Source organism: Suillus discolor (assembly GCF_016758755.1).
Source record: "Suillus discolor strain FC423 chromosome Unknown F5147scaffold_8, whole genome shotgun sequence".
Taxonomy (NCBI): Eukaryota; Fungi; Basidiomycota; class Agaricomycetes; order Boletales; family Suillaceae; genus Suillus; species Suillus discolor.
In genome coordinates this window covers 463,301-488,658 of record NW_024541255.1, presented here as the reverse complement: position 1 = coordinate 488,658, position 25,358 = coordinate 463,301, and the positions used below count along the sequence as shown (strand labels likewise).

At 48.7% G+C, this 25,358-nt stretch overlaps 12 protein-coding genes across 12 annotated transcripts; 6 read left to right on the top strand and 6 right to left on the bottom strand.

Moving 5' to 3' along the window:
- Positions 1 to 38: 38 nt before the first annotated feature.
- F5147DRAFT_820318 (uncharacterized protein) lies at positions 39 to 1,466 on the top strand (the record flags this gene model as incomplete). The annotated part of the gene is made up of 4 exons (XM_041443666.1): positions 39 to 161; positions 235 to 689; positions 744 to 954; positions 1,011 to 1,466. 4 exons carry the CDS (start codon positions 39 to 41, stop codon positions 1,359 to 1,361), a joined length of 1,140 nt encoding a protein of 379 aa, XP_041296933.1. The 3' UTR covers positions 1,362 to 1,466.
- A 1,046-nt stretch (positions 1,467 to 2,512) lies between these two features.
- F5147DRAFT_676620 (DUF974-domain-containing protein) lies at positions 2,513 to 4,765 on the bottom strand. The gene is made up of 4 exons (XM_041436055.1): positions 4,635 to 4,765; positions 4,082 to 4,576; positions 3,625 to 4,020; positions 2,513 to 3,573 (listed from the first exon to the last, which is right to left on the bottom strand). Exons 1-4 carry the CDS (start codon positions 4,680 to 4,682, stop codon positions 2,533 to 2,535), a joined length of 1,980 nt encoding a protein of 659 aa, XP_041296932.1. The 5' UTR covers positions 4,683 to 4,765; the 3' UTR covers positions 2,513 to 2,532.
- Positions 4,766 to 4,776: 11 nt separating this feature from the next.
- Positions 4,777 to 5,709, bottom strand: F5147DRAFT_676618 (ribosomal protein S10 domain-containing protein). Its single transcript, XM_041436054.1, has one exon. The coding sequence runs from the start codon at positions 5,513 to 5,515 to the stop codon at positions 5,024 to 5,026; it is 492 nt and encodes a 163-aa protein (XP_041296931.1). The 5' UTR covers positions 5,516 to 5,709; the 3' UTR covers positions 4,777 to 5,023.
- Positions 5,710 to 5,817: 108 nt separating this feature from the next.
- On the top strand, positions 5,818 to 6,730 carry F5147DRAFT_676615 (mago nashi). The gene is made up of 7 exons (XM_041436053.1): positions 5,818 to 5,867; positions 5,918 to 5,923; positions 5,974 to 6,089; positions 6,139 to 6,202; positions 6,251 to 6,338; positions 6,397 to 6,486; positions 6,535 to 6,730. Exons 1-7 carry the CDS (start codon positions 5,833 to 5,835, stop codon positions 6,583 to 6,585), a joined length of 450 nt encoding a protein of 149 aa, XP_041296930.1. The 5' UTR covers positions 5,818 to 5,832; the 3' UTR covers positions 6,586 to 6,730.
- Positions 6,731 to 6,805: 75 nt separating this feature from the next.
- Positions 6,806 to 10,468, bottom strand: F5147DRAFT_676608 (RNA12 protein-domain-containing protein). The gene is made up of 16 exons (XM_041436052.1): positions 10,263 to 10,468; positions 10,155 to 10,213; positions 9,819 to 10,107; positions 9,679 to 9,765; positions 9,405 to 9,632; positions 9,246 to 9,309; positions 9,038 to 9,190; positions 8,905 to 8,983; positions 8,692 to 8,855; positions 8,140 to 8,642; positions 8,033 to 8,090; positions 7,812 to 7,981; positions 7,578 to 7,757; positions 7,427 to 7,529; positions 7,311 to 7,376; positions 6,806 to 7,259 (listed from the first exon to the last, which is right to left on the bottom strand). Exons 1-16 carry the CDS (start codon positions 10,410 to 10,412, stop codon positions 6,994 to 6,996), a joined length of 2,619 nt encoding a protein of 872 aa, XP_041296929.1. The 5' UTR covers positions 10,413 to 10,468; the 3' UTR covers positions 6,806 to 6,993.
- Positions 10,469 to 10,683: 215 nt separating this feature from the next.
- On the top strand, positions 10,684 to 14,467 carry F5147DRAFT_751561 (uncharacterized protein; the record flags this gene model as incomplete). The annotated part of the gene is made up of 13 exons (XM_041440190.1): positions 10,684 to 11,035; positions 11,063 to 11,152; positions 11,186 to 11,508; positions 11,571 to 11,640; positions 11,694 to 12,376; positions 12,428 to 12,562; positions 12,599 to 12,617; positions 12,642 to 12,667; positions 12,707 to 12,754; positions 12,794 to 12,894; positions 12,922 to 13,018; positions 13,049 to 14,029; positions 14,051 to 14,467. 13 exons carry the CDS (start codon positions 10,684 to 10,686, stop codon positions 14,465 to 14,467), a joined length of 3,342 nt encoding a protein of 1,113 aa, XP_041296928.1.
- Positions 14,468 to 14,957: 490 nt separating this feature from the next.
- Positions 14,958 to 16,907, top strand: F5147DRAFT_676602 (gamma tubulin). The gene is made up of 10 exons (XM_041436051.1): positions 14,958 to 15,047; positions 15,105 to 15,271; positions 15,325 to 15,507; positions 15,567 to 15,857; positions 15,911 to 16,066; positions 16,123 to 16,269; positions 16,329 to 16,490; positions 16,544 to 16,659; positions 16,715 to 16,778; positions 16,833 to 16,907. Exons 1-10 carry the CDS (start codon positions 14,999 to 15,001, stop codon positions 16,860 to 16,862), a joined length of 1,365 nt encoding a protein of 454 aa, XP_041296927.1. The 5' UTR covers positions 14,958 to 14,998; the 3' UTR covers positions 16,863 to 16,907.
- On the bottom strand, positions 16,908 to 17,904 carry F5147DRAFT_676601 (multi protein bridging factor 1-domain-containing protein). The gene is made up of 6 exons (XM_041436050.1): positions 17,701 to 17,904; positions 17,665 to 17,666; positions 17,521 to 17,590; positions 17,380 to 17,462; positions 17,168 to 17,330; positions 16,908 to 17,113 (listed from the first exon to the last, which is right to left on the bottom strand). The coding sequence occupies exons 1-6, from the start codon at positions 17,786 to 17,788 to the stop codon at positions 17,070 to 17,072; spliced, it is 450 nt and encodes a 149-aa protein (XP_041296926.1). The 5' UTR covers positions 17,789 to 17,904; the 3' UTR covers positions 16,908 to 17,069.
- Positions 17,905 to 18,145: 241 nt separating this feature from the next.
- Positions 18,146 to 20,217, top strand: F5147DRAFT_412861 (uncharacterized protein). Its single transcript, XM_041429683.1, has 4 exons — positions 18,146 to 18,301; positions 18,350 to 18,399; positions 18,479 to 18,700; positions 18,753 to 20,217. Exons 3-4 carry the CDS (start codon positions 18,479 to 18,481, stop codon positions 20,055 to 20,057), a joined length of 1,527 nt encoding a protein of 508 aa, XP_041296925.1. The 5' UTR covers positions 18,146 to 18,301; positions 18,350 to 18,399; the 3' UTR covers positions 20,058 to 20,217.
- Positions 20,218 to 20,648: 431 nt separating this feature from the next.
- F5147DRAFT_676597 (uncharacterized protein) lies at positions 20,649 to 22,362 on the top strand. Its single transcript, XM_041436049.1, has 2 exons — positions 20,649 to 20,962; positions 21,014 to 22,362. Exons 1-2 carry the CDS (start codon positions 20,741 to 20,743, stop codon positions 22,310 to 22,312), a joined length of 1,521 nt encoding a protein of 506 aa, XP_041296924.1. The 5' UTR covers positions 20,649 to 20,740; the 3' UTR covers positions 22,313 to 22,362.
- An 82-nt stretch (positions 22,363 to 22,444) lies between these two features.
- On the bottom strand, positions 22,445 to 23,561 carry F5147DRAFT_676592 (nucleolus protein). The gene is made up of 4 exons (XM_041436048.1): positions 23,159 to 23,561; positions 22,888 to 23,093; positions 22,779 to 22,837; positions 22,445 to 22,710 (listed from the first exon to the last, which is right to left on the bottom strand). Exons 1-4 carry the CDS (start codon positions 23,482 to 23,484, stop codon positions 22,480 to 22,482), a joined length of 822 nt encoding a protein of 273 aa, XP_041296923.1. The 5' UTR covers positions 23,485 to 23,561; the 3' UTR covers positions 22,445 to 22,479.
- Positions 23,562 to 25,290, bottom strand: F5147DRAFT_676591 (uncharacterized protein). Its single transcript, XM_041436047.1, has 6 exons — positions 25,112 to 25,290; positions 24,681 to 25,033; positions 24,393 to 24,625; positions 24,185 to 24,333; positions 24,066 to 24,132; positions 23,562 to 24,004 (listed from the first exon to the last, which is right to left on the bottom strand). Exons 2-6 carry the CDS (start codon positions 24,823 to 24,825, stop codon positions 23,942 to 23,944), a joined length of 657 nt encoding a protein of 218 aa, XP_041296922.1. The 5' UTR covers positions 24,826 to 25,033; positions 25,112 to 25,290; the 3' UTR covers positions 23,562 to 23,941.
- Positions 25,291 to 25,358: the final 68 nt, after the last annotated feature.

Here is a 25,358-nt window from a genome sequence, read left to right as displayed (position 1 = left end):
AGTGAACGGTAACGTGAACCCCCGCCATTTTGTCCACTATGCCAACTATGGATGAATTAGCTATTGGCTCATATAGGGATCGCTCGCCATCCCTTCCTACTATTCCTCTCGACGATATATTTCAGCATCTTCCTATCCAAAGCGTCCTGGCACTACGGCAGGTTTGTGCCCCTGCTTCATTTCACAGCATTTTTTAATCTGATTTTTATTTTCTAGACTAGTAAATGTTTTTAGGCTATCACCCGTCTGCGCAGTCTGTGGGCTCTCCTTCTGCGGACTCTTGTCCAGGAACAAAACATCCCTATACCCTACTTCTATGGAAAATCCCTTGAGTCTTTGTCAGCCTTAGAGCTCGAGCGGCGTACATGTCGTGCACTCGCTCTTCGCAGAAACTGGACTAACCCTAATCCGAATGTGAAGAGGGAAATTGATTTTGAAGAGCCCTCCGAGAAGGATTTGTACATTTTCTTTATGGAGTTTCTCCCTGGCAAAAGAAATCGTTGGTTTATTTCTGTTGCGACTAGGGTGGTAGGCCAATTTCGCCTACAACGCGTTATCCAGTGCTGGGACCTTGCTGTCCTACAACCCGTGTGCATAGCAAAATTGACATACATGGAAGGGCCATACGACCGTGTTGTTATCAATGACGATCCCTCTTCTCCAGCCATGATAGCGATCCAGTCATCACTGTAAGTGTGAATAGTAACACCCACTTTAACGTTCTTGCTGATGGTTTATCATAGAACGGAAATACTCACAATCGACTTCGAAGAGAAAAACCCCGAGTCAGCATTCGTTCCGCTGAGTACCATTGATGGACTTAGAGAGATTCACCTACTCAGTGAGAGCACACTCGTCACGAGGCGTCCAGAAGACGACGGGGAAGTGAGCATATGGGACATCAGTGATCAGCCTTATGAGAAAATCCAGTTGGTGAGCCCCTCGCTATCACCGGTTAGCTTGCTTTTCCCGTGTAATCCCGCACGTCGCTGAGTTCTATGATTTGGCAGTTCCATTACTGCGAAGCTATGCATCTCTGTGACGATTACATAGTAATCATCCGCCGTCAGATTGTCGAGCTCTACTCCACCATTCCCCGACCCAACAACCTTGCAACGCCGGGAGTGTCAATCTCGTACCCACTCGCACAGCACAACTTTCAACGGCTCATAGACTCCGTCTACATGTCAGGGCAAGTCAACTGGCATGCTGCGCGCTCGCGCCGCCCCTCACCAATCAACATTGTCGTTCGTTTTAGAAGCACCAATCTCTGGCCGGTGAACACGTTGTATCTTTTCGTACTTACGCCAAATCCCGCGTACATTCCAGGACGAGAGACTTCTCTATATAACCTTCCATAAGTGGCACAGCCCACTCTAGTGCAGACGATAGGCTCACCAGTGTTTTCATTTCGAACGTCGGACGTTGCTCTAGGACGATATGGTACTGTTATCTGGCTTGACAACTATTACGAAGACTGGGCGTACGCGAGGGAGCCTAGCGAGTTCGATCAGCGACTTGCAGGACAGATACTGACGACTACAGGAGGATTCTCAACTAGCCAGCATGGCTCACATGATTCCATGGTATTTCGCGTATGAGACCGCAACGATTGGAGCACGGTCGCGATTGATGAGGAGTCTGGGAGAATTGTGGTCAGTGATCTGGACGGTACGATAACACTCTTCGAATATCTTTAACTTGGTTTCTTCATTTGCTTTTTTATTATTATCGTCTCTTGACATGGACATTCTTCTCCATACCCACATCAAACTCACATTTAGCATATTTCACCATTTTCTCGTCTGTCACTTATATCCCTCGTCCATAATATACGAAGTTAAATCCATTGCGGTGGTGTACAATTGTGCGTTTCATTCCTGCTAGGTTTCCATTCCGAAAGGATCACAAAAATTCCAAGTCACAGCCGATATATCGCAGATGAGGACCTAAAAAACCAATGTGCCGTGTCATAATCCCCCGGAAAAGTACGTACCGCTGACGGTGTCAGTCCGAGTTCCCTCAGTGTTTTGCTGAACTGATTAGGAGATAATGGTTTCCTATTGGAAAAATCATGAATTCTCGGTACTGTTTACACGGCGCAACAAGACGCAGACTGACCTGGGGAAATGCTGGGCGAATGTGACTGTTTCCACATCGACGGAAAGCGTTTGGGCAGCTAAAAATTCAGCGACTTCACGTAACGCTTGCAAGATGTATTAGTTCACAAGACGTTCGTAGTTTGTCTTAACCCGCTCATTACCAGGAATATGGTGCACCTTACCCAGGATTATGCGAGCCAGGAAATGACATCGGGCCACTGAAACTCGTCACGAAGCTGTACCCGTATGCTCAAGCTAGCACACGCTGGGCAATATGCCTCCCAAAGCTTGCACACTCGGGCGCCGGTGACTGCAGTCACGCATGAAACGACCCATAATTCTTCCACTTATCGAAAGACCGTTTTGGCTATACCGGCGTGCATGCGCCTCCCTAAATCGTGCGAGGCCCATTAGATTGAATAAATCATGATCATGAATGAACCCAAAGTTCGGCGACTACGTCTAACTCTTTTATTGTCCTTGCTTCCCTCGCGCCGGACCCTAAGTAATGAGTAGCCTGATCTGTACCAACATCTACGAGCTCATCCCTGACTAGTAGGATGCGCAAGCCGCCCGCTCGCACAAATCCTGTCTGCACAGGCAGGAAGGTAAGTTCAAATTCTTGACTACCCTCTGCCTTCCTCACATCATCATCTAATGAGTCCTCATGATGACTGGCGTGACTGGGATCAGTGAGCGCAATCGGGTTCAGGAACTGTGTGGATGACCCAACAAACACGCAGCCTTTCATCTTTGCGCGTTTCTCCTCATCAGCGGACTCAAAGTAAGGGGGTGGCAATGTGGGCCCCCCGCGTGTGAGAATCTTCTCTGGCGAGATAACCAAGAGATTCTCGCTTGCCATGTTGGGGGAATTTTGTACAGGGGTAACAAGCGTTGACGTCGCAGAAGTGAAGCCCAGAGACGAGAACCGTGAGCTAATTGTTTCGGTGGCCTGGAATGGTTCAGGGTATGCAATCGCTGTAGCACACGGATATTGAAGATGTTGTACAGCAAGAGTTATGACCCTTTGTTTCCCTTTGGCCTTTGGTAGAGCAGCAGAAACAGTGGCAGTGAAAGCGATCTTGAAGGGCAGTTCAACAGCGATAGATTCCCTGGCAATATGGTTTACAATAACGTCGACCTCGACGTCCAACACGGAAGCAGGCGCCGGTGGTACTGTTTGTTGTTGATTTGGTGCGATAGGCATGTTGGACATAGATCCAGCTGCTGATGATTGCGGGCGCGTGCGGAAGGGTGAGCCTGGTCTGTATGGAGCCGGGGTTGGGGAACTAGGTCGAGAAGGGGGAAGTTGTGGAGATCGCGGTCGGGCGGGCGATGATGGTGCACTTGGCACGGTGCGCTGAAGATAAGGCGGAAGCGCTGAAACAGGGTGCTGGAGTGGGGGAGCTGGAGTTGGAGTTGGAGTTGGGTTCGGAACTGGAGTGGGGCCAGGAAATCGACGGGACAACATCTAGGTGTCAAAAATAAGCGATGAAACTACTCTTTTGGACGGTGATCTCACCGAAGTTAATAAACGCCCAGGCTCGCCGAACTGAGAACGCCATGAGATGTCAAGTCTACCGAGAGGGATGACACTGCCTGCTGCATGAACGACAGGAAACGAGAAAGACGATGTTGGGGTCAGGATATAAATATACTGTCGTATGGCTTGTGGTTGCATGAGAGCCATCGAACCAGAGAATAATCTCCGATCCTTATCATTATTTGTCGTGTTGGCATCGACAACACTCCATCCCTCCGCGCATTCAAACTCCATGCGCTCGAACCACATCGTATCCTGTGTTAAGTTTTGAATGTGGACCTCGAGAAATACTTTCTCGCGCTCTGACGAAATCATCAACGCCGACGGAGACCGAGGTGTATGTACCTTTGTCTTTACAGAAAGAGGGTTGGTAACCTAGCGCGTTTTCAGTCGAAATATTCAAATCGCCAGAAGTCCCATGGAAAACAATACATACAGCAAACTTGTAAAACTTGCGGAAGGTTGCTTCATTTGAGGGGCCATTAGCACCAGGGGGCTGTCGGTATGACGGAGGCAGGTGGTACGAGACGATACAAGCCAGAACATGGTGGCCCAACTCCTTCACCTCGTGGTGGGCCACATATTCCAGTGAATCTCCTGTTGCGAGCTTGAAACCTGGGCCACCAAGTTCAGCTAACAGTATCTTGGAGTTTGCTGTCTGGATCTCAACGCGGACACTGATACCCTCGACGTCGATATTGGTCTCATTGTTAATGCATATGCAACTGGAAAATGTTTCGCCTAGCTGAATGGCTCCGAACGAGGCGGGAAGCGTAAGGAACTCAGATGCTTGAGTGAGATCCCGTAGGGTCTTGGGGTGGCCTTGGAGAGGTGTCTTTCCTTGCAGAGAGAGAATGGACGCAGTAGAGTGGGCAGAGAATGAAGGAGAGCTGGAATAAAAGGGCTGCCATGCGCTAGCTAGCGATGGTCTCTGTCATTAAGTACCAGCATTGATCACCACGTCGCGCGCTGAAAGATTGTCCACCCACAGATACCCGCATCACTTTCAGTGATAAAAGATGTCCTTGTGCATCCATGTTCGTTGCGGTGGCCGTATATGAGCTGTGGTAGGCCAGGTCCTAGTACTGAAGTGTCTACAGTCTGAATACCGTCTACTACTTTGCGCTGAGTGTTGTTTGTTCATATTAGAATTCAAAGTCATCGGCTACTCTGTCGGGGAACCTCCGGAGAGACCCATTCTGCAGACTGGAGGTCAACCAGATACAATTGGTTCTGGGAGTCATCACGCTGACGAGGTGTAGGATAGCCATAAAATATGCATGTAGTCGGGCCTGTACTCTAGTTACAGCAATATCATGCATGGACCATCAGATGATTATAGCGCAAAATAAACAAAAGATAGAAAACGTATAAAATATCAAAGTTCTTGCTGCACAATTTTCTTTGCCAACGCCTTAACGTTGTCGGCACTTGATCCTAGTCTGGTTGAGCCTACGGCTGCATCTACCATCTGTTGTCCGATACCAGGAGGTGCCCTCTTCCATTGAGTCACTCTCAGCCCAACTCCAGGCATTGTATGTCGAGAGATGTACCGCACCCAACGGTCGACGACCTCGGGGTCTGCATCCCATGCTTTAATTGCACGTTTGTGCACCTTCCGCTCGAAGTTCTCTTGACTCTTTTTGTGCACGAACGGACCACGAGGTACAGTCCATAGCGAACGTTGTGTTGGCAAGTACACCGGGCGTGAAATTGGGATGCCTAATGCTGCAGCTGCATGTCCTACAAAATGCATGTACAGTTCAAGAAATTGTGGGTGGTATGCGCGGAACTGCAGTTGAGCGACTGGAACTGAATGAGTGCGGGGGTGGTATGACGGGGGGTAGAGGCTGCGTCCATGAATAATCATGGAAGAAAACTCTTCTTCTGTCAATGGTGCTGGAGCCTCTGATTCCAGCTGTCGAGTAGCACTGCATAAATGCTGATATCATTCAGCTGCAAGACACGTAGTGAGCAAGCACATACACTGGGTGGCTGCTGCTGCCATTAAACCGCACAAATCTGGCTATAGTTGGCAGAGCCAGACAAGATCGTTGAGGGAACATGTCTTCAAGTTCGCGAATCACGCTTCAGCCTATGCAAATATCGAACCCGGCGAATGCCGGATCATGCCTTTGAAACCCTCCGATTCATGAGCTTTGGAACGAGGCTCAACAATAGACCGCTATGTCTTCCCATGACAGTGACCCATTTTATCTCAGGCGGGTGTGTTGCTAATTCATGAAATAATTGAGCTGACAGGCGTTTTCAGATACTAGTAAATCATGATGAATTTCGTTTTGTGATGTCGCTAAATATTCAATGCAGCACTGGCCATTCAGGAAAACACGGCCATGAATTCTTGGAGTTTGAGTACTCCCATGGTCGTCTTCGATATGCCAACAACTCGAATTATAGGAATGACAGCTTGATCCGTAAAGAAAGTCGGTGGTTCATCCTGCGTCCCGCTCGAGTGCTGACCCAAGTCCTCAGTGTGGGTTGGGCCGTTAGTGGTCAAGGAGCTCAAGCGCATTGTGGAATCGAGTGAAATCACAAAGTAATCACAAGCTGTGCCCCATTTTTGACCTGCTGACTGGCCTTTCAGGGAAGATGATACGAACTGGCCAAAAAAAAACATCGTTGGAAAGCAAGAACTTGAGATACGTGTAGGCAATGACCACATTGCCTTCGAGGTACGTGATTAGCAGTATCTCTACAAATGGTATCTCATAACTCATTCGTCACATTTAGACTGCAAAAATAGGGTCACTTGTTGATATCCAAGACAGCGAGGATCCTGAAGGACTTCGTGTATTTTACTACCTCGTACAAGATTTGAAGGTGTGTTTTCGCCTACTTTCCCTCACACTATCTTACAGCCATCTGTAGTGTTTGATATTCTCCCTTATTTCTCTTCACTTCAAGATCAAGCCTATCTAGCTATATTCGTATCTCTTGGGCCAGGTCCAAATAACGCACCAGCAGCACCACAAATATTACCTTTGTATCGCCCTAAATTTCAGGCAACGCTGTTTAAATCACTGTCCTTCCTAATGCAAGATACATAAGTCATCGCATTCTGCAGTTCATTTCAGGAGCTTCAGCGAAGGAAAAGTGCATTAATATTCTTGGTTCAAGTTCGCCTCAAGTTGAAAGCGGTGTTGCAAGCACCGGGTGGCTAAGAAGAAAGCAATAGTGTAAATCTTGATTCTGTGTACTGAACTGGGAGAACGATGCCAGGTCAGCTGTACTCTACTCAACCCATCGACTAGCGTCCGTGGACCCTACTTCGTAAAAGTTGATCTGTAGAATCTGCAGAGCATATGTTAAGCGTACGATACTATATAATCAAACACCCTTCGCCAATACTCTCTTCAACTCAGCATTCCGCTTCTCCAGAGTCTGAATCTTTGTTTGTGCGGAACGCATCTTCTTCAACAAGTATTCCCTCCGCTCGGATGTTGCTCTACGCCTGAACCACCAAAATGACCGCTCCGTTTTGGAGAGGTCCTGAAGCGTGCTAAGCTCGGACTCGCATGTACGAACGGTACTTTCAGCGCTCGAGATAACTTTGTCGTTGAGCGCGATGTCTTGTGTGGCTTGGAAGACAGGGTCTGACGTATCGTTAGTGAGAGAACATTAGATCACAATTGCATTGCCGTTACCGTTCACAAGTCTCTCAAAGACATATTTGAACACGGGCTTTCCGGGACGTATCGTGGAGGGTCGACCTGAAAAGGATATTAAATAGCGTCCCCCCAGCCTGAATGATTGACAGTACCATGTCGTGTGCTGATAGATATGATCTCAGCGTGTTCCATGACACGAAGCGGCAGTTCGTCTCCCTTGAAAGGCACATCGAGTAATACTTCATAATACGGCAGCTGACGAGAAAAGTGAGTAACTTGTCGACTAGCACAGGAGTTAAGTACCTCAGCTCTGCGTGCCAGCTGCTTGAGCACAGTCCACGCCTGCTCCCTGGACCACGGCAAACTCTTAGCGTCGTCGATGTCCTCTCCAAAGGCTTTCTTCCTCAGTTCTCCGACACCGCCAGCAATGATATCTTCTACCGCTTCCTCGATGCCTTGATTACTGCAGACTTTGTGGATTAGCTATATGTGAGGAAGGTATCAGTATGTGCATTAAAAAGGCAACATATAACTTACACGTTCAAGGTCGCTCGTGCGGCCGCCAAGGTGTTCGATGGCCTTCTTTTGTGCAGGCGTGAGATCCGAAGTGATACCAGCATCGTATAGGCGTCGGCGGACAAAGGAGAGTGCAGTGGGGGCATCAGCATCATGAAGGGCAATAGAGTTCAATGGCTTGGAAGGCAACGCTGCAGCGCCATATTAACAATACCTCATATGGGTGTAGATAAAAAACATACCCCGGGCCAGTAGCTTTGCATCCTCGCGGTTGTCGCTGACTACGATAACATGGGCAACCTCGAAAGGCATTAGGAGCACAATTGACAAATGGAGTGATGTGAATCACCTGGTTCTCGGCGAGGGACGCTGCCCAATGCGCCAAAACGCCGAGAAGTTCTTCTTTGTAAACTCCTCCCCGTGCGGCATAGTTTTTGATGACCACAATCGGTAGAGTACGCACAACTTGCACGTCCTCTGCGTGCCGGTGTTGTTGTCTTGCTAGCTCCTCGCTCGTCTTCTCCCCTCCATCACTCGAGTTTACGGCATCTTCCTCTATCACATTGAAGCCCGCAAGCCCGCCGTCGTCACCCTCTAGTAACTCGTCGCCCACCCCAAGCTCGCTTATAACGCCGTTTCCGGCAATACAGTCCAGCCGTGGATCGTGCCATGTCCCGGCGCGAATACGAGCGCGAGTTCGTGCTTCTTCAGCTTGTCGTGCTTCAGCTTCTTGTGTTGCTTTAACAGCGCGCTGCGCAGAAGTGCGGAGGGAATGATTGACTTTCTTCAATGCTGTACCTGTGACTTCGAGTATTTGTTTCAGCTGGTCTTCAAGGGAAGACTTAAAGCCCGCTAGAAATACATTATTACATTAACAAAGTGAAGGAGTCAATCTGGTCACCTTTTTGCCCGATTAGGCCAACGGTCGCAATGTCCACCATGTTGTTGACGGAGTTCAGGAAGGCAAAAATTGGTCTGTAGCCGGTCTGCTGTGCGAGTGCGGAAACGAGACGCATGTCTGATGTCGCTCTATTGAGCTCAGCACAATCGATCACTAAAGTTTTTCTGTAAAGCATGATAAGCCGTGTCTAGATGGACATGGCGTATTACAAACCTGCCAGTGTCGCGGATGATAGCCTCGACCATACGCGATTTGCCACTGCCCTGGGGACCATGCACGAATGCAACGGTAGCTATTCAAATTGTGCTGTCAGAATGTTACATTGGAAAATGGGCGAGAAACTTACAAGGTAGGTCAGAGAGGTAGCTCCGCACAGCGCTTTCTGCATCCTCACGCTCCTTCCAGATGTCTCCCTGTGGAGAGACGCCTTCACGAGCCAAGCTCGTGAGGGAGAACCGGTCCAAGGCATTCGCACGAAGCCATTTATATAGTTTATATTCTGAAATGAAATAAATAAGTTAGTATGTTGAATGACCGTGATTGTAAATACTTACCGCGATAATCGAACCAATTGAGCATCTTCCCTTCAACAGAGAGGACTCTTATGGGATCAAATATCTAAACAACTGTTTTCTAGCTCATGAATAAATCGGAGAAGAGTTCACGCACAGTGTAAGTCAACGTGCCGAGTAAAAAAATATGATCGGCAACACAATCCTGGGATGCGAAGTCAGCCAGTCTCTGATTGCATGGGCCTGAATGGGACGTTGATATACAGTCTTCAGACGTGTCGTTCCATCACCATTGGAGAATGTGTATCCATGGATGGTGTTCCGTGCGATGGTGGCGGAGCGTACGCGGTGAAACAGAATATCGGAAGAGCGGAGTGTGCCTGCAGGAACGGGTGTAGGGGAAGTTATATTCTGTATCCGGCCGCACGACTGCCATGGCGTAAGGAGAGGTAAACTTATAAATGAGTGAACTCACTCGAAACAGACTATACAAGGCTTCTTCAGGAACATCTGGGCCCTGGAAGGACACGTGGACAATTCCTGACGGATATCGGTACATATCCTAATCGCGTTGTTTGCATTCTCGCCAAGTAACTTCTACTTGCGAAAACGCACCTCAAGAAACGGCTCTCCCTTCACGAGCCAAATATTACAGTGATTAAGTCCCGACCAAGAGGGGAGACCACCATGCTTAGTAGCTTCAAGTTGGAGATCCGTCTGAAGCGTTTCGAGTGCGGTCTGGTGATCACGACCAGTATAAGTGAAGCGCACAAAGACACCACCATCCTTCTGATAAGGCTGGAGCTCGTGTATGTGGAAGTCGTGCGTCTTTACAGTCTCGAGACGCTCATGCAAGCGCTCCAAGAGGTTTTCCTCGCGTAATATGCCAATGTAGTGTCGAAGACTGCGTGGGTTTAGTTAAGGTAAAAGGTGTAGTTGAGTGGTACGAACTCCCAGATACCGAGACGAATAGGGAAGACAGAATCGATGAACAACCATCGTTCTTGAGACTATAGATAGTGATTAGTGTCGAGAACCCATGGTCTCGAAGTCACTTACATCCCCGTCCAATTTAGATGTGGTCGCTGTCTCTGGTGTCACGGTGTCCGGTGATACACGTGTGTTCCGAGTCGTATGTATTTGTCGTGTCTTGTATGACAAAGAGCGTAAATGTCGAGCAGCCAAGTTCAACGGACTTTTTGAATACATGCTGTAGCCTATCAGATGCTTACTGTGGCCAAGCTAGCTACTAGCAGATCATCGACGTCAATAGTATCGGAATCATTTACCGGTTCCTTACATTATAACGTAATGACCCGCCGGGCTGTGTGATCGTGGGAGAGTATCGCCTCGTTTGTGATCTTGTGCGGATGAAACGGAGCAAAGTTTGCATCCCGTGAGGGTTCTCCACGCGCTGTAGACACTGTCAGTTTGTGCGCACAGGACGACAGCGACCACTGGATCAAAACTGTTCTCATCAATGCAGACAGTGATGAGCACCTATACCCAAACACAGGCTCGTCCCCCTCCAGCTGCACTAGGACGCAAAAATTCGTTCTTCGGCGCCATCAAGAATATTGTCACTGCCCCACTCTCATGGTTTGGTGGCAGCGAAGAAGACTTTGGCGATAGCGACGCCAGAGGAAAGCGAAGGCGGTTACCCATTGCCTCTGAGCAAACTCGCGATGACTCTGACTCTGACTCGGAACAACGGACCAAGAGAATGAGAATGGGCAGCCCCAACAGAGATAAGCAACCATACCTTGATCCCCCCAGATCAGCCTTCATACAGCATCATAAGACATCTGAAGGTGTACGCATCCAAAATCACCGTCATGTCTCGCCCTCGCCACGAAAAGCCCTCCGTGTACCTGCTGCCACACCTCGCAATAGACGCACGATGTCCCCTTACCCAAGTGGATCGCAGCTCAAGGCACAGCCGTCTGTGCGTACAATGTCTCTTGATCCTCCATCTGGGTTAGGTTACTCCGGTTCGCCAGCCCGGTTGCAGCCAGTTCCCACTATGCAAGATCTCACCGAGGAGAAAGATGCCATGTCCATCAGCAGGGAACCGTCCATGTCAAACCTTCGTATGCGTACGTCTGTTACACCCCAGCCCTCAGGTTCCGATTTCGGCCCCGTCATTCCCCCTCGCCGGGAGCGCGATCCAACTGAACCGCCACCACTTACGACATTGATGTCAAACCCCATGTTTGTCAAGCCCCCGTCTGGCTTGCAGAAGCTCACAACTGCGGAAATGACCAGACAAGCAACTCTTGGCTCATTAATAGACTCTCAGCGTAAGGTGAGGATTTTTCTCTTCTTGTTTCTTTTGTCGTAGGCGTACTCTTGACACGAATTTCTCAGCAAACCCGCTCACCTGTCCGACGGGGGTCTGTTCTGTTTGGCACAGGATCCATGACAGATATATCCGCTCGTACGTATGCCCATATTTCTAATCGCTTTTGATTGTTGATTATCCTGCAATAGCCCATCTTTGGCCGATCAATCCCGCCGAGAAGGCCCTGCATGAGCTTGAGGTATACAAAACTCCCCTTCTTCCCTCGCGCCTTAAGGGTGCACCGATCCCGGATACGTTTATATCCAAGAAGAGCCGCCCTATCACTCTCATGCATGACCGGGACCGAGAGCGTAAGAAGGGGAAAGGCAAGAACAAGATGAAGGATCGAGATGGTGTCAATGGGACAAAGCCATATGCGGGCGAGGGTGGCATGAAAAAGTGGCTGGCAAGGAGAAAGCGGGAAGAGGAGGCGGTGCGAGCGTATGAGGAGGCTGATCGAGAGAAGGAGAAAGAGCGGACGATGGAGGAGGACGAAAGCGCTGAAGCTGAGGCTGAGAGATTAAACGAACAACAAAAGAAAGCACAGGAGGAAGAGGCACAACTCAAGAAACAGATGGAGGTTGCGGTAGTTCCGAAGGCGCCTGCATTCGAGCCGAAACTCAATGCTACAAGGGAAATGTCGTCTCTCCGCGTTGGACGCTCGCGGATGCGCAATCACATTGAGCGCCCGACAACAAAGCGCACAAATAAGTTCTCTGCGGCGTTTGAAGATGACGATGATGTTATGGATGATGAAAGAGCTGCACTTGAGGAGGCTGCAAAGAAAGTACCCGTGTTCGAAATCCCTGCTGGGTTCACGTTTGCGAAAGAGGTAGATCATTTTTATGGCACTGATGAATAAACGATCTCATCATTTTTGCAGACGTCCATATCTCATGATGCCACAGGTGCAAAAGAACCTCCCATCAGCGCGCTTCCGTTTTCATTGTCTAAACCGACTGCACCTGCAGCTAAGCCGGTCCCAGCACCCGAGCCCTCTGTAACCCCCGCTCCAGCAGTCCCTGCCATCTCGTTTGTTCCTCCTACCCCGCAGCCGCCCAAAACAGAGGCGCGTACTGAGCTCGCGCCCATTACAGCTGCCCTTCCCACAAGTGCCTCTAGTGTTCCCAATTTCTTTGCTAATACGGCTGCGTATACCAAGCCGTTGGCCGTCACTACTCACTTGGGATCTTTTGGCGCACCCCCTCCTGTTCTTCCACTCACACCAGCACCGGCACAAGTGCCAGAGGCTCCAAAGGTCACTGAGGCGTCTAATTCCTTGTTTGGTACACCTGTGATTACTCCTCAAATATCTGCCACACCATCCTCTGCGCCTGCTACGACTTCTATGTTTGGAGCAGCTCCTCCGTCTGCAAGTACTTTAATTTTCGGCCCTTCTTCCACTAGCACTGGCACGTCATTTGGTGTTCTAGCACCACCAAAAGCAGCGCCTGCAGCGATAGAGTTGACGCATGTCGCTTCCCCCGTCATTTCTCCGCCGCAGCCATATGCCTCTACCCCTGCACCGTCCTCTTCGCCATTTTTGTTTGGCGCTTCAACTGCACCTGCTGAAATCGCCCCTGCCAAGGAAGTTACAAAGCCAGCGGAAGAAGCAAGCAAACCTCCGTCGCTCTTTGGAGCTACCCCACCTGCCGTTCCCTTCGGCTTTGGCACACCCGCCGTTTCTGCACCTGCAGCTGAGTCGTCCAAGCCTGGATTCTCTTTTGGGGAACATGCGCCGACGCCTGCGATGACAGAGCCATCGAAGAGTGCTTTCTCATTCGGCGGGCCCGCATCTTCTACTACCCCTGCGCCCGTACCTGCTCCTGCGATAGAAACTCCCAAACCATTTTTCGGGAAGCAAGATACAACCTCGACGGCTGGATTTCCGTTCGGCCCACGCCCCAGTACTGCGCCCGCAGAGGAGAAACCTGCCTCGGTGCTTCCGCCTTTCTCATTTGCGTCTGCTTCGCCTGCCCCAGCTGAGAAGAAGCCATTCACCTTTGGTACCCCTTCTCCTGCACCAGCTACTACTTCAGCCAAGCCATTCAGCTTTGGGCATGCCAATGCGGGCAGCAATGCCGCTGACACGAGCAAACCGTTCAATTTTGGGCAGTCTGCTCCTGCTCCTGCACCCGTGCGTCCTGCCACGCCACCAAAAGCAGACCAGGAGATTAGCATGGATGAGAGCCCAAGTCGTGACATGAATATCAACGGGAAGGCACCAGAACGGCCAATACTCGATTTTTCTTCTTTCACTGGTGCCAGCAGCACCCCCGCAGGGAGCACCCTCTTCGCGCAGAGCCCTGCTACGGCAACAGGTCCTGGATTCGGATTTGGTACAGCTAGTGCCAATCCATTCTCGAAGCCAGAGGACAAGGAAAAGCCGGGGATGGCGTTTGGCTCCGGGAACTTTGGCCAGCCTTCTAGTTCAGGCTTTGGATTTGGGCAGGGCGCAACTGAAACACCTGCCCCAGCATCTACAGTGCCATTCTCGTTTTCGCAGGCAGCATCACCTAATGTGGCGCCGACCCCAGGGTTTGGATTCAACCAGACCGCAAGCAACGCATTTGGGCAACAGCAAAGCACATCATCAGCACCATCCAGTCCATCGACATTTAACTGCCCAGGGACGTCATTCTCTTTTGGCACACCCGCGTCTACGCAGCCTGCTGCACCTTCGTTTGCGTTCGGGGGTAGTCAGCCTGCGTCCCCGGCTACCCCTTCTGGCGGGCTTCCACAGTCCTCAGGCGGTGCGTTTACATTCGGTCAGTCGGGTGCAGCGCCAGCTGTAACGCCAAATTCATTTGCTCCTACTGCTGCTTCATCTGGCGGAGGCGCTCTATTTACCATCGGTGCTGCTCCTCAGCCTGATGGAAGACAAATCAAGAAGCTCCCTCGTCGTGGAGTTGGGAGACGTTAGACCTTTCCTTTTGGTAACCCATAGGCTATGGACTTTCTCCACAGAAAATTCTTCTCGTCTCGTCTCGTTTCATCTCTGCTTTCAATTGCGCTACCATCACCTCACTCCACCCCGACCAATTCTGATGTCAAGCATCAACCGGCGTGCACCTAGCATGGTGCTCCTCTTTACGCATCTGTCTCTTTGGGTCTTCAGTAGTCAGCAGCTCGTCCCTGCTCGTCCTGTAGCGCACAACAACATTCACCCAGAGGAACTATTTCATCGGCACGCATGGCTCAAGGCCACCACACGCTTATCTCCATGACAAAGTTTGATTATACACATACTCACTGGGCTCAAGGCCCGTAGACACAATCACATAGTTACCTGCATCATTAACCTCTACGTGCAAATGTTTTCGTTGTTAGTGGGAAGTGGTTCATATAATGTTAATAACTCTTCTGCTGTTATGACTCTAAAGCAGTGTGTGAATGAGTTGACGGCGCGTGACGCGTGAATTTGATACAATCTTGAACGCGTTCCGCGTCCATCATGCCTCGCGAAATAGTGACAGTCCAGCTCGGTCAATGTGGCAATCAAGGTGAGCTCTCTAAGCCCATTCAAGCCTTAGGCATTCTGATCTAGCGATTGAAAAAAGTGGGCGCTGTGTACTGGCAACGCCTCTGTGCTGAACACGGAATCAACAAAGAAGGTATCCTCGAGGAGTGGGCGACCGAAGGTGGAGACCGCAAAGATGTCTTCTTCTACCAGGCGGACGACGAGCATTATATTCCACGCGCGATCCTTGTCGACCTGGAGCCTCGCGTACGTGCTCCTATGACGCGTTGCAACTGATCTCCTAACTATGCATTGTCTAGGTTATCAACAACATCCTCACCTCACCGTGGGCGAATTTGTACAACCCGGAGAACATTTTTATGTCGAAAGATGGTGGTGGTGCTGGAAATAACTGGGCGCATGGGTATGCTTCTGGGGAGAGACTGTATGAAGAGGTCATGGAGATGATCGATCGAGAAGCTGAAGGGAGCGACTCTCTGGAGGTGAGCATTAGCTTCTGTTTCGCCTTGGTCTTTGTATGTCCTCATGAGCTGTCTTACAGGGCTTCATGCTCATGCATTCAATAGCAGGCGGCACGGGTTCAGGATTCGGTTCCTTCATTCTCGAACGTCTGAATGATAAGTTTCCCAAAAAGCTCATCCAAACATACTCTGTTTTTCCGAACGCCAACGAGGGTGATGTCGTGGTACAACCTTACAATTCCCTCCTTACCCTTAAGCGTCTAACGAACCACGCTGACTCGGTCGTTGTCCTGGACAATGGCGCATTGGCGCGGATATCGGCAGATCGGCTGCATGTTCAAACACCTACTTTTGACCAGACTAATCAGCTCGTGAGTGCACAAACAGAGTGATATCGTTTGATTGAGCCTGATCACTGCCAAAGGTCTCTACAGTCATGGCTGCAAGCACGCAGACACTTCGATATCCAGGATATATGAACAACGACCTTGTGGGCATAATAGCCTCACTCATACCAACGCCTCGATGTCACTTCCTTATGACCTCGTACACACCCTTCACAAGTGATCAAATCGACAAGGTTCCCACTCCTCTTTATCTTTGGTGCACAGATTTACTTATCTCCCGTATTATCAGGCAAAACCAATTCGTAGAACAACAGTTCTTGATGTCATGCGTCGTTTGCTTCAGCCAAAAAACCGCATGGTGTCCACAACACCAAGCAAAACGGCCTGCTACATCTCAATCTTGAATATCATTCAAGGAGATGTCGACCCAACGGACGTACGACTTTCATCATTGGTTATTCATTTGACGTTCTGCTCACTCACTCTGTCATATAGGTTCACCAATCACTTCTGCGGATACGAGAACGTCAGCTTGCGAACTTTATACCTTGGGGACCAGCATCGATACAAGTAGCTTTGACGCGTCGTTCGCCATATGTCACCACAAATCACCGCGTCAGCGGACTCATGCTTGCTAACCACACGAGTATTGCCTCGGTAGAAAGACATTTGCCTACGTCTTCACTCAATACTGATTTTTTTTTCTGTAGCTATTCAAGCGGATGCTCGACCAGTTTGACCGGCTCCGGAAACGAAATGCATTTTTAGAGCAATACAAGAAAGAGAAAATGTTCGAGAATGGACTAGAAGAATTTGATGATGCGAGGTGTGTGACTTTTGAAGTCTACAACTAAGAATTTGATTGACCGGCGGCCCATTAGAGCGACTGCAGAGGAGTTGCTCAAAGAGTATAAGGCTTGCGAGAGTGCAGATTATATTACTTATGTAAGTTCTTTTGTTCACCGTTCATTGTGTCTGCGCTCAGGTCAAGAGTTACAGGGGGCGCCAGACGCAGAACAGGGTTCATAGTAGGATCGAAGTGAAGTTCATGTATATCATTCGCTTGTTGTCTGATGGCTGCTTGTATTTTGTTCGATTTCCATTATGCTCAGAAACGTTGTAAACGATGTTCAGTACAATAATGCGAAAAGATCTAGTGATAACAGACAGAACTACACATGTAATAGCAATCCACACCGATATGTATCGATATAATGCGACGACGGAGGGGTCAAATCACGACTTCTTCGGCCCCTCCAGCTTCTTTCCAATATCTGCACCTATAAACGAGCATCATTTCCGGATGGTGCTTGAAATGGGACGTCTGTACTCACCACGAAGCTTGACACCCAGAATCCTCTCGAACTTGCCGAGGACCGCAGGATTAGGGATAGCCTTCCCGGATTCGTAGTCCTGTATTACAGAAGGCTTCTCGTTCGTCTTCTGGGCCAGGTCTTTCTGAGTCAGCTGCTTGTCCATGCGAGCAGTTTGGATAGCCTGCATGCTGTGTAAGCGTCCACGTGACGGACTATGAGTCAGTACCGACCTTGCCGACGCTTGCGTTTACTTTCGGTGGAGGAGCGACTTCGTTCTCGCGGTCAAGCTTGGCTATGCGTTGGTGATCTGGCCCTGATGGCCACACAGTTAGTAAGTCGTGTGATACTGACTGACTTGTGTAATGACGCACCTGGACGGGCTTTGTTCCCACCAGCGGTGACCTTCTTGTCTGTAGCAACGACAGCTCCTGTTCTGCGCGCCTTTCGAGGTTGTCAGTCAAAGTCAGTTGATCTGGAAGTAAAAACTCATACGGCTGTAAATTTGTGATTCATCAGGTGTTTCAAGTACAAATGACTGTACCATTACTTACCATTTAAGTCCGACGCATTGCGGGTGACTTTGGGGGCCTTAGCCTTAAATCCGATGACGGTCTTGCTGTCCCATTCCATGTTGCTCATTATGGCTTTCCTGCAGAGTGGGAGGTGAAAGGAAGGGGTGGTATGTTAGTGTTGTGGACGGTGGGTTTGTGGCAAACAACTGGTGGCGCCGCGCTTATTCATAAGTGATCATGTTGTCACAACTTGTCACAGCCCGAGTCACGATTTTTACTGATTCAAATTGCTACGGAGCAAGGTGAGCATATAGGTACACGTGTGTCTCTTGGTCGAGTCACTCGTTGGGCCAGACTCGTCTATTAGTAGTAAGTGACTTATGATTGGATATACTTACCACTTACTGTAGAGATACGCAGCATGTCACTCGGTGGCTGAGTCTGGCTTGAATCTAAAAGTGTGACACACGGGAAAAAACATATAGAGGAAACAACATATAGCCGGATGGAGATAAAAATACAGACATAACTCTCATCTCCAGGCGAGTACAAGCATCATATCTGCGCTATACAAGGAGATATGCCCGCAGAAAGAAAATTAAATGTCACACATCACACTCCTTCGAACCCTTGAACCTAAGTAGGTGCTTATCTCTACAGTACTTACTTATAACTCATTCCATCGCAGTCGGATCCGACACCACAGATATTTCTACCCTGAAGTGATCTAGAATACTGGTGAGTAGTTACTAGTGACTGCCTGAGCACTCACTACTCAGTACTCATTCCTGTTTGGTACCTGTCTGTCCGAACAAAGATGCACCATTGGATCCCAGAAATCGTGCGGGTTATCTTTGAATATATCTATGATCCTATCCGCAATGAAGAGGATATCGATGGTCGCGTTACAGTGGCCGGTCTGGCAAGAACTTGTCGAGCGTTTAACGATCCCGCCCTGGACGTCCTATGGGCTCAGCTCCACTCTTTAGATGCACTCGTCCTCTGTTCTGGTGGGACTCGAGATCGCTGGAATCAATCAGTGAGTGTGTCATCATCATTATCCCCTCTCATCATTCAGAACCTAAACTTAGACCTGGGATCAACCATTGTATGATGCGGACTGGCGCGTTCTGGCGCGTCATACAAGACGCGTCTGCACGCTAACAATCTCACCTCATTCAGAGACATGGCATATCAGCACTATGGGGCTTCTGAATTGTTTCCCCCTTCCAGGACCCCTTCTTCCGAATCTCACAAAATTGAATTGGTTGTCCAACAATGAAGAATACTTCCCCTTTTTACATCGCTTCTGCGGGCCTAATCTTAAAACCCTGAGGCTTTCACCCGACGAATGGGGTGTCAGCAAGTGTGTTGCTGTTGCTTCGCTTGCATCATCATGTCCTTTGCTCGAGGGATTTTTATGCCCAGACGCAGATCATTTTTCGATGCACGCAATCAGCGAGGCAGTTTTGGGCTGGAACAAACTTCGACTGCTGCAGGTTGGTCCTGTGGACGAGCAGGCTTTGGCACACGTAGCCTCTTTGCAAACCCTTCAAGAGTTGCATTTCTCCGCCGCATCAGATCCTAGATCCTCCCTATTGGAACTTTGCAACCCCCATGCCCTGATGGTGATCTCAATCCCTACGCCTTCTATCTTTCAAATATTCATGCAAAACGTCCATCTCTCAATTCAACGCCTGGAAATTCACTGCTCCCTCTACGATTATTCCTTCCCTGAACATTTCTTCTCGCACTTACAGGCATGCTTAGCGCATCCTGAAGAACTCACATGGCTCTCGCTGATCGTGGACAAGATATCACCCGAGGATGATAGTGACGAATTAATCGTGCTCAACTCTCACATTTTGCATCCACTCCTAACATTCAAGGGACTCAATCACTTGGATCTTGGGCACTCGTGCACTGCGCATATTGACGATACCTTTCTCAGGGAGATAGCCCTGTCTTGTCCACACCTACAGAGACTCCGGTTAGGTGACCAGCATCACTGGTTCATTGCTCCGTTGGTGACCTTTGATGGAATCATATCTCTCTTGAGGCACTGCCGCCAGTTGTTTTGTCTTGGCATTTTCTTTAATGCCACTTTCAAAAGTAACACGACATATGTGGCTTCGGTCGACGCAATCAGTCCAAAAATCACAGAATTTCATGTCGGGGCATCCCCCATCGGTGATCCTGTGAAGGTCACAGCAGTGCTGTCCTTTCTATTTCCAAGTGTCACTCGCATAAATTATTCCATCTCCAACATATTCCTTATGGACCCTCAGGGGATGAGGGTAGATTGGGCGACAGTAAATATGTGGTTTGAAACATTTGTCTCGGCCCGGAAGGAGAGTCGACAGCAAGGCTGGTTGGAAGGGAAGGCGGAGGTTTAAGAGGATACAGTATGTGTATTGACAATTTGATTCGGTCATTCTTTTCGTATCCTTCAGCTAGTTCAGTAGTGCTACAGATTAACAGGGCCCTCGTGGAAGGATGTCGAATATTCTTTACCACTGAACAAAGTTCAACAAACACGTTTGTTGACCTTATTGTGATGGGTCGTAGCATATGACTATGATCACTGGCATTGGGAAAATATTTCTATGACCCTGCTGACAAGGATCCTGCTTGCGATAATATATATTCGCCAATGAGCCTATGTTGGCTCCCACCTTTCCCGTACAACCATTAGACTTTCCACTTGAAGTTCATCATGGAGCCTGGCAGGAGTTTGTCAAAAGTCAAGTACTTACCAGGGATTCCTACACATGAAAACGGAAGCTCAGAGGATCAGATACTTAGTCATGATCAGAGCCCTTGCCGAGCCTGGAGGCTTGTCAGCTACAATAAATTTAATGACAGTTTCGCCGTCCTTCCACTGGCAGTTGCTTTACCGTACAGGCCCGGGGATGCTCCGAGTCTTCGGGGACTCGAGTCGAGGAATGACTTTGTCACGCCTCAGTAACGCGATCAATATTGTCACAGCTAAGTGAGTGCTTGAGCGCCGATTCTTGCAACTCGTTCATTTTATCACTAAACGCATTTTCATCCTCGTTACTAGTTTTTTTGAACAAAGATGCACCGCTGGATCCCAGATGTTGCGCAGCTTATATTCGAATTTATCTATGATCCTATTCGCACAGAAGAGGACCACGAGGGTCGCGCCACGGTTGTCGCTTTAGCACGAACTTGTCGAGCATTTAAAGACCCTGCACTAGATGTCTTGTGGGCTCAGCTCCACTCTTTGGATGCACTCGTTATCTGTTCTGGTGGGAAGCGGGATGTAAATAACAAATTAGTGAGCGAGCCGACGTGTGTTTCCCTCTTGTTACTCAGAACCAGCCCTTAGATCTGGGATCGCCCATTGTATGATGCGGATTGGCGCATTCTCGCACAATATGGAAAACGTGTCCGTACGCTGACAATCTCGTCTCAATCGGATACATGGGATATCAGTACCATGCAACTTCTGAGCTGTTTTCCTGTTCCAGGACCCATCCTTCCGAATCTTACCAAGTTGAATTGGCTATCCAATCGTGAAGATTTTTTCCCTTTCTTACGTCGTTTTTGTGGGCCCAATTTGATGGCCCTTAGCCTTTCGCCCATCTCATGGAGTGTCCACAAGTGTGCCGCTATTGCATCGCTTGCACTATCGTGTCCTTTGCTCAAAGAATTCAAATGCGTTGATGCAGAGGATTCGTCGATGCAAGCAATCAGCGAGGCAGTTGTGGGCTGGAATAGCCTTCAAGTGTTGCAGGTTGGCCCTTTGGATGAACAAGCTTTGACGCACGCTGGCTCTTTGCAAACGCTTCAAGACTTGCGTTTTTCTATCTCAGATCTTAAATCCCCGGTGTTAGAGTTTTGCTCCCCCCGTGCTGCAGTAGAGATCTCAATACCTTCGCCCTCATCTTTTTGTGCCTTCATCGAAAATATACATTTCTCGACTCAACGTCTGCACCTTTTCTGCGAGCGCTATGATGGAATGTTCCCCGAACTTTTCTTCTCGCGCCTAAAAGCGTGCTTCAGGAATCCCGGCGAACTTCTAGAGCTTGGGCTCGTCAAAACGATACCCCACAACAGATCAATTATTCTCAGCTCTATCATGTTACATCCGCTTGTATCATTCAAGGGACTCAACTACTTAAACCTTGCAGATCTATGCACCTCGGATATTGATGATGCCTTCCTCGAAGAGCTGGCGGTGTCTTGTCCAAACCTACAAGACCTCTACCTGGGCGACAAGGGTCGCTGGCTCATCGCCCCGCAGGCAACTTTTGATGGAGTTGTATCTCTTTTAAAACACTGCCATCAGCTCTTCTCTCTAGGAATTTTCTTCAGTGCCACTTTCAAAAATGATTTCACAGATGTGCTCCGGGCCGATGCTATCAACTTGAATATCAAAAACTTTTCCGTTGGTGCATCCCCTATCATTGATCCTATGACCGTCACGGTAGTGCTGTCTTCGTTGATTCCTAATGCAAATCGCATAAATCATTGCGCACATGGGAGTGCAGAGCTTCAGGACATGGTGGAAAGGTGGGACACAGTAAATACATGGTTCAAGTCATTTGTCTCAGCTCGGAAGCACAGTTGGGAGCAAGGCTGGTTGGAGGGGAAGGCGGTGCTTGAGAGGAATGTAACAGTGTAAACATTGTTCTTATATATCCCTCAGAATATACTAGTATTTGACTGGCAGAATATTTTGTCGGGCCGGCCCTGGGACGATAATTGTGCATACTTTACCAGCGAGACACGGAAAGTGGTCCAATGAGTTCAAACTTTTTGTGACGCGGTCATCAATAAAGAGTGCTATGATCATGGCAATAGGATTGCAAAGTTATTTCTATCACCTTGCCTACAGACATTCTTCTTACGATATTCGTCGAGAGGCTTATAGTCACCCTCACTTTTCCTGTACAACCAGTACGCCATTTTCCCGCCCTTCTTCCACTTTTGCTGGACCTCAGTAAATCCGATGACGTTCATGAGAGATTGAAGCTTATCGAAAGTCAAGTATCGCGAATTCTCCACGCACGGAAGCGGAAGCTAGTAAGAGAGGTTAGCCCCTCATTTATGGATGCACTAAAGACTTGGGAACCAAGTCAACTGCTTACCGCGAGAAAGAGTAGGCCATCTGGGGCTAACATAGAATGTGCAAGGCATAACATTCGCCCTGAAAGGTAGTGTCAAGTTGCGGGTACCACGAACACTGCACATGTGTACCTCGATCTCTCGGGTCCGGAACAAAGTTCACGACCAAGCTCAGGCTGATGGTATCCCACTTGCCTCGATTCTCATCTTCGTCCATCAACAGAAAATCCTGCTCTACAATAGAGGGATGGCGGCTGCGAAGGTCCATGGGTGTGGTATCTATCCATGACATGCATGTTCGATAGTTGTCAGGCTTTAGAGCACCAACTTCCAGAAGCCTGTTTGTCGTAGATATGTTAGAGCCAGTTCAATTGCTTTTATTGAATAGGTGGTTCTTAAGTACCTCAGCTTCCCTTGAGTTTCCCTCTTCCGAAGTCCCATATGAATCAGCCACTGTATGAGCACTTTCTCACTTCCGCCGCCGCGGTCATTCCCCTGCCCAATACTCGACATACGCTGATAGGCCGCTAATCCCCCCAGCTCATCGATCTCATGTTCTATTTCCCCGAGTACTTCAGCATTGGCAGAAGAGACATTTTTCAGCTGTCTCTGTTTTTTCAGTAGGACATGAAACCGTCGGATGACAGTGCGACTTGAGGTGGGAGTGCTCGACGAGCTCGCTTTGTCAGTGTTCGTTACAGGAATCTTCTTTTTGCGAGTCCTGGGCATGGTTGACGGTAACAAGTTGTGTGCGGTTCTGAGAGCATGACTAGTATAGTATGTCGTGGTGCTTAGCTTGATTAGCAAACACTGAGTGGCCAGGCTACGTAAGTATGAGCAACCCGTTCACGAGTACACGGATAAATTTTGTTCCGAAGTTCGAAACATCGAATGCCCAATCACTATCGATAGTTACTACAACAATTGATCCACTGAGTACAAACAAAAGGCTCAAGGGGAAGTCCACATCCAAGACATAAACAAGGACTGTTCTTCCTTCTTTAGGTAGGTCTGGCTTGTATCCAAGACCAGAAAAATAAACCGATATGAAACCAATGTAACAATGTCCTCGAATAGTATTGGTTTAAACACCATCCGCAGTCACGGACTACGGAACCTTGATTGCGTGAACAAATAGGGCAATCCAGATTAATCGATAACACTTGAAGAGCGGTAGCAATGCGCTTTAAAAAAAACTGTGCCCCTCACGTTTCGAGTCGATCTTTTCAAAGCGCTCGAACTCCTGCCTCTGGTTGAGAAGGAAACGGATCAACAGTGGGGCCAGTTGCTAAGACAAAACGATGCCTTACCTTCTTGATAACGCACATATTTGCCAGGAAAAGACCAATCACGATTGCCATGAAACCATCGACAGTGCTACAGAGGGTATGAGAGTTCTGTTTGTGAGGAAATAACAAGGGAAAGGTACCTGAAAATGTTGTTCAGTGTCAGATCTGTAAACTTGGTGATGGGCGTGACACAGAAATTGTTCAAAGCAGTTGCGGCGGCCTGATTGGGGCAGGTAGTGCCTCCAAACGCAACCTCATCGGTAGCGTCGAAGTAACCACAGCACTTGAGCTATATATAAAAATAAGGAAATCAACATAACCACGAGTTGCAGTCCGAGTGGGACGCACCATATCCTGGATCAGAATCTTGGTCTCGTTACTCTGTTGCCCAAATACAGCATGATAGTTATTCCGCTCATGCAGCGTGAAGATCCAAATATATGTGCCGATGACCAGAATGACGATGCTGTTTCCAAGAAGTATCCAGTTGAGAATTTTCAAACCCAGGGTGCCGCGTTGTGTAATAACAAGCAGTGACAGAACAAATGTGGCAAGGAGAGTTATACCAAGCACGCTGCCAGCTTCAGATGTCATTTTCAGGGGGATGTTATACACACAGGTACATGGAGCACTTACCAGTCAAGTTCACACCACTAAACGTCAAGTTCAGCATAAGGTTGGGTTGACGCCATACGATGGACAAGGTCAACGAGAGGATACCAGCGGCCATGAGACATATAACAAAGAATGCCCATGCTCCAATCAATTTCTTCGACAACATGATTGTTTTTGCCTGGATGATGGAACTAGATGGAGTGTTGTGTAGAAGAGCGTTAGAGGATCAAGAAACAGACGTCCTAATGAATGGGTTGGCTTGTGAGCTGAATGGGATTGATGGAGATGACACTCTTCCGGAGAGTAGAGGAACGATAGCGCCTGGCTAGAGCTCGGTACCAAAAACTAGTCAAACGACGATCAACGTCGAGCGTCTGCGCAGCAGAAAAGAACGAAAGGAAGGAGTGAGCACTCTGTGAACCAGAGATTGGAGATCATAGGATTTCCCTTACAATATGTATACAGATGGCGGTGCTGCTGAGACGATCAGAATTTGATGCAGATACAGGAATTCAGGGCAGTTGAAGACGCGGGGAAAAAAGCCGACAGTAGTGTCAAGGGGTACTCATGGAAGGCTATGGGAGGGCAGTGGCAGGCGGTGGTATGGTAGTGTGGTAGCATGGTCCTTCTGTTATCGACAATATTAAATTTCAGTCTCCATGACAAACACAACACCATTGGAACAAACTTTGTACACCG

Excerpts from the sequence above, each read along its gene's own strand:
- F5147DRAFT_676620 (XM_041436055.1), bottom strand. The coding sequence starts at position 4,682 with ATGGATGCACAAGGACATCTTTTATCACTGAAAGTGATGCGGGTATCT. Across the intron at positions 4,577-4,634 it reads TGAAAGTGATGCGGGTATCT|AGACCATCGCTAGCTAGCGC; the intron begins GTGGGTGGACAA and ends ACTTAATGACAG. Across the intron at positions 3,574-3,624 it reads CTGGGCGTTTATTAACTTCG|ATGTTGTCCCGTCGATTTCC; the intron begins GTGAGATCACCG and ends TTTGACACCTAG.
- F5147DRAFT_676618 (XM_041436054.1), bottom strand. The coding sequence starts at position 5,515 with ATGATTATTCATGGACGCAGCCTCTACCCCCCGTCATACCACCCCCGC.
- F5147DRAFT_676615 (XM_041436053.1), top strand. The coding sequence starts at position 5,833 with ATGTCTTCCCATGACAGTGACCCATTTTATCTCAG. Across the intron at positions 6,090-6,138 it reads CAGCTTGATCCGTAAAGAAA|TGTGGGTTGGGCCGTTAGTG; the intron begins GTCGGTGGTTCA and ends CCAAGTCCTCAG. Across the intron at positions 6,203-6,250 it reads GAATCGAGTGAAATCACAAA|GGAAGATGATACGAACTGGC; the intron begins GTAATCACAAGC and ends CTGGCCTTTCAG.
- F5147DRAFT_676608 (XM_041436052.1), bottom strand. The coding sequence starts at position 10,412 with ATGTATTCAAAAAGTCCGTTGAACTTGGCTGCTCGACATTTACGCTCT. Across the intron at positions 9,633-9,678 it reads CCTTGTATAGTCTGTTTCGA|TCGTGCGGCCGGATACAGAA; the intron begins GTGAGTTCACTC and ends ACGCCATGGCAG. Across the intron at positions 9,191-9,245 it reads CAATTGGTTCGATTATCGCG|AATATAAACTATATAAATGG; the intron begins GTAAGTATTTAC and ends ATTTCATTTCAG.
- F5147DRAFT_676602 (XM_041436051.1), top strand. The coding sequence starts at position 14,999 with ATGCCTCGCGAAATAGTGACAGTCCAGCTCGGTCAATGTGGCAATCAA. Across the intron at positions 16,270-16,328 it reads GAGATGTCGACCCAACGGAC|GTTCACCAATCACTTCTGCG; the intron begins GTACGACTTTCA and ends TCTGTCATATAG. Across the intron at positions 16,491-16,543 it reads ACCACACGAGTATTGCCTCG|CTATTCAAGCGGATGCTCGA; the intron begins GTAGAAAGACAT and ends TTTTTTCTGTAG.
- F5147DRAFT_676601 (XM_041436050.1), bottom strand. The coding sequence starts at position 17,788 with ATGAGCAACATGGAATGGGACAGCAAGACCGTCATCGGATTTAAGGCT. Across the intron at positions 17,331-17,379 it reads TAAACGCAAGCGTCGGCAAG|GCTATCCAAACTGCTCGCAT; the intron begins GTCGGTACTGAC and ends CACAGCATGCAG. Across the intron at positions 17,114-17,167 it reads TCTGGGTGTCAAGCTTCGTG|GTGCAGATATTGGAAAGAAG; the intron begins GTGAGTACAGAC and ends GCTCGTTTATAG.
- F5147DRAFT_412861 (XM_041429683.1), top strand. The coding sequence starts at position 18,479 with ATGCACCATTGGATCCCAGAAATCGTGCGGGTTATCTTTGAATATATC. Across the intron at positions 18,701-18,752 it reads GAGATCGCTGGAATCAATCA|ACCTGGGATCAACCATTGTA; the intron begins GTGAGTGTGTCA and ends ACCTAAACTTAG.
- F5147DRAFT_676597 (XM_041436049.1), top strand. The coding sequence starts at position 20,741 with ATGCACCGCTGGATCCCAGATGTTGCGCAGCTTATATTCGAATTTATC. Across the intron at positions 20,963-21,013 it reads GGGATGTAAATAACAAATTA|ATCTGGGATCGCCCATTGTA; the intron begins GTGAGCGAGCCG and ends ACCAGCCCTTAG.
- F5147DRAFT_676592 (XM_041436048.1), bottom strand. The coding sequence starts at position 23,484 with ATGCCCAGGACTCGCAAAAAGAAGATTCCTGTAACGAACACTGACAAA. Across the intron at positions 23,094-23,158 it reads GAAACTCAAGGGAAGCTGAG|GCTTCTGGAAGTTGGTGCTC; the intron begins GTACTTAAGAAC and ends TACGACAAACAG. Across the intron at positions 22,838-22,887 it reads TCCGGACCCGAGAGATCGAG|GGCGAATGTTATGCCTTGCA; the intron begins GTACACATGTGC and ends ACTACCTTTCAG.
- F5147DRAFT_676591 (XM_041436047.1), bottom strand. The coding sequence starts at position 24,825 with ATGTTGTCGAAGAAATTGATTGGAGCATGGGCATTCTTTGTTATATGT. Across the intron at positions 24,626-24,680 it reads TAGTGGTGTGAACTTGACTG|CTGGCAGCGTGCTTGGTATA; the intron begins GTAAGTGCTCCA and ends TGACATCTGAAG. Across the intron at positions 24,133-24,184 it reads ACACTGAACAACATTTTCAG|CACTGTCGATGGTTTCATGG; the intron begins GTACCTTTCCCT and ends TACCCTCTGTAG.